General features: G+C 37.0%; 1 protein-coding gene across 1 annotated transcript; it reads left to right on the top strand.

Annotated features, from left to right (window-relative positions):
- The first annotated feature begins 610 nt into the window (after window positions 1–610).
- Window positions 611–2,644, top strand: LOC111787756. The gene is made up of 4 exons (XM_023667802.1): window positions 611–945; window positions 1,067–1,108; window positions 1,901–2,019; window positions 2,339–2,644. Exons 1-4 carry the CDS (start codon window positions 611–613, stop codon window positions 2,452–2,454), a joined length of 612 nt encoding a protein of 203 aa, XP_023523570.1. The 3' UTR covers window positions 2,455–2,644.
- The last annotated feature ends 9,385 nt before the right edge of the window (window positions 2,645–12,029 follow it).

The following is a 12,029-nucleotide window of genomic DNA, read 5'->3' as shown; positions in this document are numbered from 1 at the left end:
CTTCTCCACACACAGCCACGTACATAACGTGAGCCCACCAGGCGGGTTCGTATACAAACCCCCTGGGTCTGGCTTTGGCCGGGTACAACGTGATACATCGATGTTTTCCAGCAAAAATATACGGCATGATATACATCGACATTTCACAACAAATATGGTGCATGCAAAGGCCACATGGCACGCACCATCATACATAAACTAACCCCAAAGTAAGTTACCTCTATGGCCTTGGCCGAAGTCACTTGCGATAAGCTAACTCCAACGCCTAACTACTTGCTATCAAACCACATTATATACATACATCGACTTTTCATAATGTAACCCAACTAGACCTTATGTTTAGTATCAAGGTAAGTTTCTATCATAATTTTTTTTTTAGCAATTAACAGTTACAATGACCTCAGATGGCTAAAAAGGGCGGACACAGCTCTGGAAGGGTTGAAAACCTAGAAATCGGTATACTATTTGTATATCGAGCCGCTAAGCCGAGCCGCAGAATACAACGGAGCCGAGCCGACGCAGCCGAAGTACCCCGAGCCGACAAGCCGAGAAGGTCACTGGCGGCGCACGGCTTCTGGACGCGGGCTGGTATTGCTGGTCTTGGGCCGGAATGGGTCGCGGCCCAGAGTCAGTGTCTGAACGCGGACTGCAAGGCACGGGCCGAAACAGCGGGCATCAGCTGAATCGATCTCGCGGGTACCCGAAGAACCCGACCCGCGATCAGCTGCTTTGTCTTCCTCACCCGAGAATCTCGACAGGCCCTAATCGCGGAACCCGACTGCCGTTGCTGAGACCGCCGTCTTCCGTTCGTCCTTGCGGTGCGTCTGTCCCTCTTGTTACGAAGTACCCCGGCGTTGGTTCGCTCCTACCTAAGAACTCACAAAGGTCCGAAGCCTCGCGACGTTTTCGATTCCTCACCTCAATCTTTCTGCTCCTCTCCCACAGGTACAACAGCGACTCAAAAGGAAAGGAGTGCCTCGCTGGAAATCTCGCGAATTCCGGCGAGATTTCAGGCGTTTTTTTTTTTTAAAACTCGTATCGTTACAATTACCTTTATTGATGACAGGTTTTGGCTTCCCTGGAGTGGAGATGAAAGTAAAAATTTTGAGTATCCATTGCATATCTGTTTTCATGTCCATTCTCTACATATCTGTTGTATATTGATTGACTCTGTCGTACTTATTCCTAATTGAAAGGCAGATTTATTCGGCTTTTGGTTTTTGTCCTCCTTAATGTTGAGCAATCAGTAATTATGTTTTCGCATTAGTTTGTGCCCCTTGATTAATTGATTGATCCATATGTTTTCAAGCTTAAAGATCAAATATTAAAGTTGGACGTGGATATGATGAACAACTTAATGTTCATCTTAATCCTTTTTAATCCTAAAAGGTTGGGCTTGGTGATGAAGCCCCTATTTTGGATAGGAAGAAGAAAAGGTTCCACTGGAAAGGTTTACAAAACAAGGCCTTCAGTTCATTGAACCTAATGGTTGCGATAATGTTGTGATTGCTCAATTACTCTCTTTCGTAGTTTCAGGTATCTTTTTATTCTTACCACTGAGGAATTTTCTGTGTTCTCCCTGACTTATTTTTGTTGATGTCTTAACATGTGCTTTTGGATCTCCTTTTTATCATCATTCTGGATCAACTATAATTACCCCATTCCAACTATGTACATGTTAGTACCATATCTCTGCTAGCTGTTGCACAATATTCTGTCTGCATCAACACATTAGAACTGGTATCTTTTAATCTGCCATATATGCAATTACATTTTCCTTGACCCAGACTCCTCTGCGACCGTGTTTGGTGTCTAAAAAGAGTACGCTCCCTTTTTTCTTTTCTCACATTTCCTTCTGTTGAGTATAATTAAATTAACTATTCCCTTCTGTAAAATATAGGTGGCATGCTGTTGCATCATGGACTTGGAATGCTCAAGATGAAACATGTGGAATTTGTAGGATGGCTTTTGATGGTTGTTGCCCTGATTGCAAACTCCCCGGGGATGATTGCCCATTGAGTGAGTTAACTAGCTTTGTCTTCCTAACCTCATATACTTTCTTTCCTGTTATAAATAATTGCACCGCACAGTTTAGCACAGATGATTTGTGATGCTTAATATCATGTGTGAGTGTGTGTGTATTTAACTCACATACATGCAAGTGAGCTCAAAATACCATTTAGTTGGTTCTTTAATTAACAAGAAAATGAGGCTGCATCCTGTTCTAATTCCAGATTGATAACCATGTTTGGATTACTTATCTCACTTCTCTTTAAACGTTTCTTTTTCTTTGAACAAGATGGTAAAGACCCCTCATTCAGTTTTTCTTTAAATGCAGTTTGGGGTGCATGCAACCATGCTTTCCATCTTCATTGCATCCTTAAATGGGTGAATGCACAGACTTCTCAGGCTCATTGCCCCATGTGCCGCAGAGAATGGCAATTCAAGGGGTGAGAGCACAATTGTATTACTTTATTTACGTTACATTTGTCCAGCGCATGACTTGATTGAGAATTGAAACAGAGCATGTGTTTTCTCGTGTGCTTGAATTTTTAAACACTTCTAGTTGGCTATATGGAATGTGCATGGTTGAAGTTCCATCCTACCAGGTTTAGATGATATGTGAAAAAATCATTAAACCCTTGTCCTTTCTGTCCAATTATGCTCATTATACATTTTTTTAAACGTGCCTCATCTCTTTCCAGGTAATTTANAAAAAAAAAAAAAAAAAAAAAAAAAAAAAAAAAAAAAAACAACAAAACACAGCATAGAGACATCTAAACAATTTAGGATACAGATGCTACAAATTCATAATAAATGAAATGAATTATATTTTGGGGGAAAATTTGTATTCCTCTTATTTTAATGTTTTCAAACATACTGAATTATATGATGTTTAGATTTAAAAATGCATACAAGTATTTTTTTTTTATAAAATTATTAACACATTTAGTCAGCTTAGGCCTGAGTGGGATTGCACGAGAGGGAGGATTCACGTAACTTGAATTATTTTAGTTACCTTATAGTTTTTTTATCTTTCATATTTCAATATTATTTCAATTGTTTGGATTCTGTCACAAACTTGGACATTTTTGTCAATAGCCTATTAGGAATTTTAGATTTATTATATGTTTCTGATCACGGTTTTGATCCTTAAAGTTTAGGGGTTGATTAGTTAGTTTACCCTTTTTTTTTTTTCATTCTTCTTCTCTGTGTATTTAGCATATTGTGATCTTCAGTTTTAAATAATGAAGAGATATCAGAGAACTTCCAAAGATCAGCGATATTGTGCCCAAATTTTTATGCATATCATCTTCAATGGCAACTGGTATACTATTCTATATAGTGCCAATGTTCCTAGATGCTTATAGGTTCAAATTTTACAAGAATTTCCTGATCTCTGCCACAGTATTAGGTGTTGGAGTTATTGGAGGGTTTTCAACTCTATCCATTAGTAAAGCCAAGCACTCATGCGGGTAGTCATTTGAAAGGGTTTCATATTCCAAATTTCAAAATTATAAATACCTTAATCACTTCTGAAAAGGTGATGAAGAAACCGGACAGCTTTCTAGAGGAGGGAGATTAACCTTACCCAATTCCGTTTTTTCTAAGTTTAACTTGCCAAATTTATTTCTGTGATTGAGAAAAAGATGGGATTTTCTATGGGAGGGCAATGAAGATGGCAAGCCCAAGCATCTTGTTAAATGAAATAGGGATGGAGATTTTTCCATGAGTCATCCTCTCTTTGGCGGTAGGTAATTGCAAGTATACATGGTCTTGATTCTTTCGGATGGCATACTATTGCTAAGAGAAATACTTGTTCTTACAGCCCTTGGTTCAACATTTCTAAGCAACGTAAATCGGTGAAAGATATAAGTTTGGTATGATGAGCTCGTTTGTTCAGGATTAATCAACAATTCTATTTGACATGATTCGAATTAGTTTATATCCAGTTACCTGTAGTTATTTGATTCAGCGTGATTGACAAGCTCAGCTGTTTCCTCTATATTGACCTCAATTTCTAATGTCATTGCTCCAAACTTATCCCACAAAAGTTAAGCTTGTAGGACAGACAATTGCAGCAAAACAAATTTCCAATAGCATGATATAGCTTTTGCAGTATCAGCTAGAGCTTGCCGTTTCAAACCAAAAAGAAAACAACATAATATCAAACCCCTGTCAATCCAAAAGATAGTGCCAATAAATCTCATTTCAATAAATTAGCTACTTTTCCACATGCCTATTGTTCATGTGCATGCCGATGTTATTTTCATTAATAAGGCTCATTTTCATTAGTGTGGCCTAGTGTAACGACTCATGTCCAAGATTCAGAACAAAATTCGAAATTTAGATTTGACACCTGGTGGCCCCAACATTCTCTTGTGACATTGTTACATTACTTACTCCTTGCTTCTAAGAGTGAAGACTATCCTCATAGACCAACACGAGTCTTTCTAGCATGTTTTGTTCTCACTCATATGCATCCTAGAAAAATTCTCGCGTTACTTACTCCTTACTTCTAAGAGTGAAGATTATCTTCATAGACCAACACAAGTCCTTCCAACATGTTTTGTTCTCACTCACATGCATCCTAGAAAAATTCTCAAGAGGTCACCCAACATATAATTGCTTGAAATAAAACCCACTTACTAATAAGTTCCTATAATTGAGCCACGGAAAAGGAAGGTACACCGTGTTGATATAGGTAGTGACTTTTAATTCTTTTAAGCCTTTTCATAGTCATTCTATCTTTAGGACCGCTCTCCTTTGGATGTGGTCCTGGTTAATTTATGTGCTCCTCATTTACTCGAGTGTCATATGCCCACCAACATTCTCCTAAGTTCGTCCCCGAACCACATCTTACTGGGAGAGGTATGATTTTGATACCATTTGTAATGACCCATGCCAAACATTCAGAATTCAAATTCGACACCTGATGGCCCTAACGTTCCTTTACGACATGTTCATGTACTTCTCACTTCTAAGAGTGAAGACTCACAGACCAACCCGAGTTCTTTCGGCATGCTTTGTCCTCACTCACATGCATTTTTTGAAAATTTCCAAGAGGCTATCCAATATGAAATTGTTCAAAACAGAGAACACTTAACTATAGAGTTTCTGTAATTGAGCCTTCGAAAAGAAAGGTGCACCTTATTGGTATAGGTAGTAATTTTCAATTCTTTTAAGCCTTCCTTAGTCATTTTATCCTCAACATCTCTCTCATTTGGATGTGGTCACAGTTCATTCATGTACCCTCATTTACTTGGGTGTCACATGCCCACTAGCTTCCTGTTTAGTTCGTCCTCGAACAACAATTTACAAGGACTTTAATACCATTTGGAAGGATCCATGCCCAAGATTTGGAATACGAATTTGGCACCTAATGGCCACAACATTCCCTTGCATCTCATGCAACATGGTCATGCTACTTACTTCTCGCTTCTAAGAGGGAAGACTAGCCCCACAGACAAATATGAGTTCTTCCAGCATGCTTTGTCATCACTCACATGCATGTTACGAAAATTCTAAGGAGGTCACCCAACATAGAATTGCTCTAAGAAAATCACGCTTAGTTATGAAGTTCTTATAATTGAGCCACCAAAAAAGGTGTACCTTGTTGGTATAGGTAGTGACTTTCTATTCTTTTAAGCCTTTCTTAGTCATTTTATCCTTAGGATCCTTCTCATTTGAATGTAGTCTTAGTTCATTTGTGTACCCTTCCTTTACTCGGGTGTCATGATATTTAAACATAAAAGGAAAGTATTCTTGTTTTGGGAAAGAAGAGGTAGAATGACATCTACAAACATGGTGCATACTCCCGCTGCTAATTGAAAAGGAAAACCTGAGTCTGAAAATTCTAAAGAAACAATGTAGCTTGCAAAATGGTTTTTGGAGATTCTTTGTCGAGTTTGAAGTTGTAAGATGCAAAATTAAACGAATTGATGAAGCAGGGACAGTTGAAGCAAGGCTAGTTGGTGAAGGCTTAGTCTAGGTTCAAGCAAAGTGATGGAACTGCCCTTCATCTGCAATTAGTAAAGGAGTCCTCCAGGTCCCTCCACCTCTGATATGGGCATGTTATTTGTTTTACAGCACCCTTCAGCCATATTTCCTGCTCAAGTTCAACAGCCTTTTAGAAGTAAAAGGAACATAAACATCAAGAACAGAATATAAAGAGTTTCAAATAAGTACACGAATTGCACAATAAGTGAATATGCCTTCAAGCTTCTACATAAATGTATGCTTGATCTAGCAGGTCCTACAAATAAGAGCACAAACTATATTGAAGTTGGTCATTTTGTTGTTCACTTTTAGTGTGGTTTATGGTTTTTTGTTGTTGGAGTTTGATCTTTTACATTGTGCAAAAGCGTTCGTGAAGGGGGGATGAAGATTCGTATAGTCTTTTACTTTGCATGGGAGTGACGTTGTGAGGCAAAACGTAAACTCTCATTATCTTTGTGAAGTTCTGCCTCATTATCTCACTGACAATGTGATGAAGGATTACATAGCATGCCTCCACAATGCCGCCCATTATATATATATATATATATATACATTAAGTTAACAAAGCTTTTCTTTATTATATTTCAAAAATTATAATTTTTTTTATGCTACCCAGATTCAGCGTGACACTATGACCCTTGCTAACCTTACACATATGATGTTCAAAAGAGATGACGCCATATGGTCTGAATAGGTATGATGAGGTCGTGCCTCAACCCAGGATACTAGTCATTTACTACGGTGGCCATACAAGTTTACCAAGTATGAGAATAGAAAAGTTGGTCCACCTTGAGATGAGATCTATTGTTCGGAAGATCTGCAGCACTAGAATCCAATGAACAACTTTCAGTCTTCAACAGGGTCTTGTGACATGCAAGAAAACCACTTGGAACTTCAAGACATTTCTAGAAGATCAAATAACTATAGTAGCAGTGAGGATCCCAACTTTTGTTGAAGCAAGAACCCTTGAATAAAAAAAAATGAACACCTCCTTATACAAAATTCAGATCAACAAAGAGATAATGCTAAAATTAGAATACCTCTTCAGATTAGGAGCAAGATTTGAAACCTTGTCCTAATTTGAGTCACTTCACAATCAAATTTGATCACAACTTAATTGAATGACTCAGATACAATCTACCAAATCTACCAAACTTGATCACAACTCGATTGAATGACTCAGATATAATCTACCACAAGATTGCTTGAAAACTTAGAAATGACGAAAACTTAGAAATGACAAAGATAAAACTCAAATTCTAAGAGGGAAAATCTCAATGTCATTTACATAGCAATTTGTGGGTATTTATACTCTCTCTACAAAAGAAATTTCCAATACATCAAATGTTCACTAAAGAAACTATGATTTACTCCCACTACCCTTTATCTTAAAAAAAAAAAAAAAAAACTTCAAATGCTCACTAAAGAAATTAGTGAGATAATTTACTCCCAATACCCTATAAATCTTAAAAAAAGAGGCTATTTTGACGAGTAACTTTCTACCCTTTTGTCCAGTACAAGAATTTATGGAATTAAAATAATAAATAAAGTTTTCTAACAAATTATCAATCGAGGGCTATTTATAGCAATTTCATCCGCTACTTCAATCGTGCAAATATTCACTTCTAAAGCTCCAAGTGGTCTTTCTTCAATCGAATCAGTTTGTAACACATGAAATAATGGTTGAACCGAGCTTGTCAAATTTCGTAGATGAAGAATAAAAATGCTTGTTGAATCTTCTTGGCTTTGGATCGTGTAATAGGTTCAGTTGGAACACCGTGATCTTTATCATCTTCCCCCTCTTCAAAAGGATTCGTCCTCGAATCAGGAAAATCATCACCTACATCAAAAAGACTCAAATCAACAACATTGAAAGTAGAATGTATTGAAAATTCTCTCGAAAGATCAATTTTATAGGTATTGTTATTAATTCTTTCAAGAACTTTATAAGGTTATCCCTTGGATGTAACTTTGTCGTTTTTTTTTTTTTTGAGTTGGGAATTGCTCCTTGCGAAAATGTATCCAAACCCAATCATCGGGTTGAAAAATTATTTCCTTCCGTCATTTGTTAATTCTTGAAACAACTTTGAAATCTTGTTTGTGCACTGTTTTGATCAAATATGTCTTACTTGTGACTACTTAACTCACAAAAATATTAAAAAGAATAGTGAGCAAATCAAGAGCGTAAGTGGATTAAATCCATAAGTAACTTCAAAAGAACAATGAGTGGTATTATGAATTGCTCTATTATATGCAAACTCTATAAATGACAAACATTCGTCCCAAAACTTAATATTCTTAGGAATATTAGCCCCTAAGCAACGCTCCTAATGTTCTATTAATCATCTCAGTTTGCTCACCATTCTGAGGATGACATGTAGTTGAAAATAACAATTTGGTACCAAATTTACCACACAATACTTTCCAAAAGTGTCTTGAAAATTTAACATCTCTATCACTAACAATAATTTTGATGATTCCATGTAATCTTTCTACTTCCCCAAAAAATAAATCAGCAACATGGTTTGTATCACCCGTCTTGTTGCATGTAATAAAATAAGCTGTCTACCATAACAATAATACTATTTTTTTTTTCCTTTTTTGTGTGTGATAAACCAATAACAAAAATCATAGATATATTAGTCCAAGGTTCGTTAGGTACATTCAAACGTGTATACAATCCATTTGGTTGTGATCTAGATTTAGCTTATTTACATTTAAAATATTGGCTACAAAACTTATGAACATCGTGCTTCATCTTTGGGCAAAAGAAGTGTTCATGCAACACATTATAAGTTTTATTAGTCCCAAAATGTCCCATTAAGCCACCACCATGTGTTTTTTCTTATACAAGTAAATTTCTTATAGAGTATTTAAGAATACAAAGTTTACTTTTCTTAAATAGAAATTCATGAAACGCATAATAATCATCCAGCGCTTTTATTGCCAGACATGATGCATAAATAGTTCCAAAATCCTAGTCATCTCTATATAAAAAGTAAAGAAATTGTACTTTTTAGATAATGCATCAGCTACCATATTATCCTTACCTTGTTTATATTTAATGACATACAAAAATGTTTCAATAAACTTCACCTACTTTGCATGCCTATGGTTCAGTTTGCTTTGACCCTTGAGATACTTCAAGCATTCATGATTATAGTAGATCACAAATTCTCTAGGCCATAAAAGTAGTGTTACCACACCTGCAATATGAGAACTAAAACGACAATTCTTTATCATAGGTAGGATAGTTCAATGCTACCCCATTTAGTTTTTCACTAAAATACCTTAAAGCGTTTTCCATCTTGCATCAAAACAACACCTATGGCCAAACTACTTGCATCACACTCAATTTCACTCAATTTCAAAAGTTTTATCAAAGTAGGCACAGTTAATTTTTTCTTAAGTTCATTGAGTGCATTTTCTTGCATTTCCTCTCATTTAAAAACAACATTCTTTTTCACTAAGTCATTCAATGGTGTAGTTGTCGTGCTAAAATCTTTTATAAATTTCATATAGAAGCTAGCTAACCCATAAAAACTCCGAACTTCACTTGTATTTTTTGATGTTGGCCAATCCCTAATTGCTTTAATTTTCTCTTCATCTACTTCTACTCCATGTTTACCAACTATGAAGCTAAGAAAGTTAACTTTTTTCTAAGTGTAATTAAAACTGATTTAACGTGCTCCACATGCTCTTGCAAAGTTTTCGAATAAATTAAACATCATCAAAATACACAATACCATGTTTCCCAAATATTCTCTCAAAACATGATTCATTAAGTGCATAATTGTACTAGGAGCATTACTTAACTCAAAAGACATAACAAGCCATTCATACCATCCAAACTTAGTTTTGAAAACTGTTTTCCATTCATCTCATACATGCATTCTAATATGATGATATCCAGATTTCAAATCAATCTTTATAAATAGACATGAACTAGACAATTCATCAAAAATATCATCTAGTCTAGGAATAAGATGTCGATACTTTACAATGATTTTGTTGATGGCTTTATGTAAATGTTTGCTGAATCCACCCCACCTAAATGGTGGTGAGAGTTCTCTTATTTCTAATCATTTACGGAATACAAAAATATGGTAAATTACAAATAATATAGAAATAACAGTAAAAGGAAATAATAATAAATGAATATAATATATTTGCCTTTAATAAAATGGCAAATATGGTAAGCCGTAATGTAAGGTAAATATCTAGATATTTGCCTTATAATGAACGGTCAACTATCCTTAACACCCCCCCCCCAGCAAGCTGAGCGTCGGATTTGAACGAACGTTGAAGCTTGGATCTAAAAAATTCAAAGAGAGGTCGAGAAATACTTTCTGTGAAGATGTTAGCAACTTGGAGATGAGAGGGTACATATTGTGTGCGAAGTTTGCCAGCAATAACAAGTTCTCGAAGGAAATGATAATCTAGTTCAACATGTTTGGCCCGCTTGTGAGAAACGGGATTAGAGCTCAAAAAAATAGCACTTTTGTTGTCACATAAGAGTAGAGGCTGCTGTGAAATAGGGACCTTGAAGTCATGCAAAAGATGCGTAACCCAAAGAAGTTCAACAGAAGTTGTGGCAAGAGCACGATACTCAGATTCACAGCTGGAGCGTGAGACAGTAGGTTGCTTTTTGGCACTCCAAGAAACGAGATTGTTACCTAGATAAATAGAATAGCCGGATGTAGAACGACGGATATCGGGACAACCAGCCTAGTCAGCATCTGAATAAGCGACTAGTGTACTAGGAACAGTGGATGGACGAAAGGTAAGACCAAAGAGGAGTGTTCCTTTGACATAGCGAAGAATACGTTTGACAACAAGAAAGTGATATGTAGTAGGGGCATGCAAGAATTGACTGACAGAATTGACAGCATAGGCAATATCTAGACGCGTAATAGTCAAGTACTGAAGGGCGCCAACAAGAGATCTATAGAGAGTAGGATCAGAGAAAGGAGAACCATCAACAGTCAGGTGTTGAGAAACAACCATGGGAGTGTGGACTGGTTTGCTATCGAGCAACTGAGCATGAGTAAGAATATCTCAAGCATATTTTAACTGACTAATAAATAGACCATCAGGAGTGAGCGAGGCTTCAAGACCAAGAAAGTAACTGAGAGAACCCAAATCTTTGGTAGAAACTCAGAATGAAGCTTGCAAGTAAAGCTGTCAATAAGAGATGAGTTGTTGCCGGTAACAATAATGTCATCAACATAAAGAAGCAAATAGATAAGGTTAGATTGCTTATGAAAGACAAAAAGGGACGTGTCAGCGCGACTGCAAGAAAACCCAAGTGTGAGAAGAAATGAGCTAAAATGCTGAAACTAGGCACGAGGAGCTTGCTTTAAGCCATAGATGGCTTTCTTTAATAGACAAGCATGAGTTGGAAATCGAGGATCAATATACCCAGGAGGTTGTTCCATATGAACACGTTCAATAAGAGTTCCATTGAGAAAAACATTCTTGACATCAAGTTGTCGAAGAGGCCATTTATTTGTAACTGCAATAGAGAGCACAACACGGACAGTGGTAGCTTTGACAACCGGATTGAAAGTGTCAGTGTAGTTAAGACCAGGAACCTGAGTATAACCTTTGGCAACAAGACGAGCCTTGAGACGCTCGACGGATCCATCAGGAAAATGTTTAATACGAAACACCCATTTAGAGCCCACGATGTTGGTGTTGGCAGGTCGAGGAACCAAAGTCCAAGTATCATTTTGTCGTAACACTCGAATTTCTTCATCCATGGCAGCCACCCAAGCAGGATTCTTAGCCGCAGATTTGAATTCTTTTGGCTCAGTGGATGCAAGAAAGGCAGAAAGAAGTCCAGATGAGCCCAAAATACCAATATTTGCTGGATGACGAGTCTTGAATATACCAGCTTTGGCTCGTGTGATCATAGGATGAGTGCCCCAAAAAGAGGAATCAACAGTAGGTTCAATAGAGGTCGAATTAGAAGTCGAGGGTGGCAAAGTGGAACCTGCAAGAGAAGTATCAACCTGCACAGACTCATC

The sequence above is a fragment of the Cucurbita pepo genome, chromosome LG02 (assembly GCF_002806865.2).
Source record: "Cucurbita pepo subsp. pepo cultivar mu-cu-16 chromosome LG02, ASM280686v2, whole genome shotgun sequence".
Classification (NCBI taxonomy): Eukaryota; Viridiplantae; Streptophyta; class Magnoliopsida; order Cucurbitales; family Cucurbitaceae; genus Cucurbita; species Cucurbita pepo.
Note: the sequence above shows the minus strand (reverse complement) of the source record. Positions and strands in the feature narration are given on the sequence as shown.

What these genes read in the sequence shown, in the direction of transcription:
- LOC111787756 (XM_023667802.1), top strand. Translation starts at nt 611, where the DNA reads ATGGGTCGCGGCCCAGAGTCAGTGTCTGAACGCGGACTGCAAGGCACG. An exon ending in GATGAAAGTAAAAATTTTGA is followed by an intron (nt 1,109 to 1,900) that starts GTATCCATTGCA and finishes TGTAAAATATAG; the next exon opens with GTGGCATGCTGTTGCATCAT. An exon ending in CGGGGATGATTGCCCATTGA is followed by an intron (nt 2,020 to 2,338) that starts GTGAGTTAACTA and finishes CTTTAAATGCAG; the next exon opens with TTTGGGGTGCATGCAACCAT.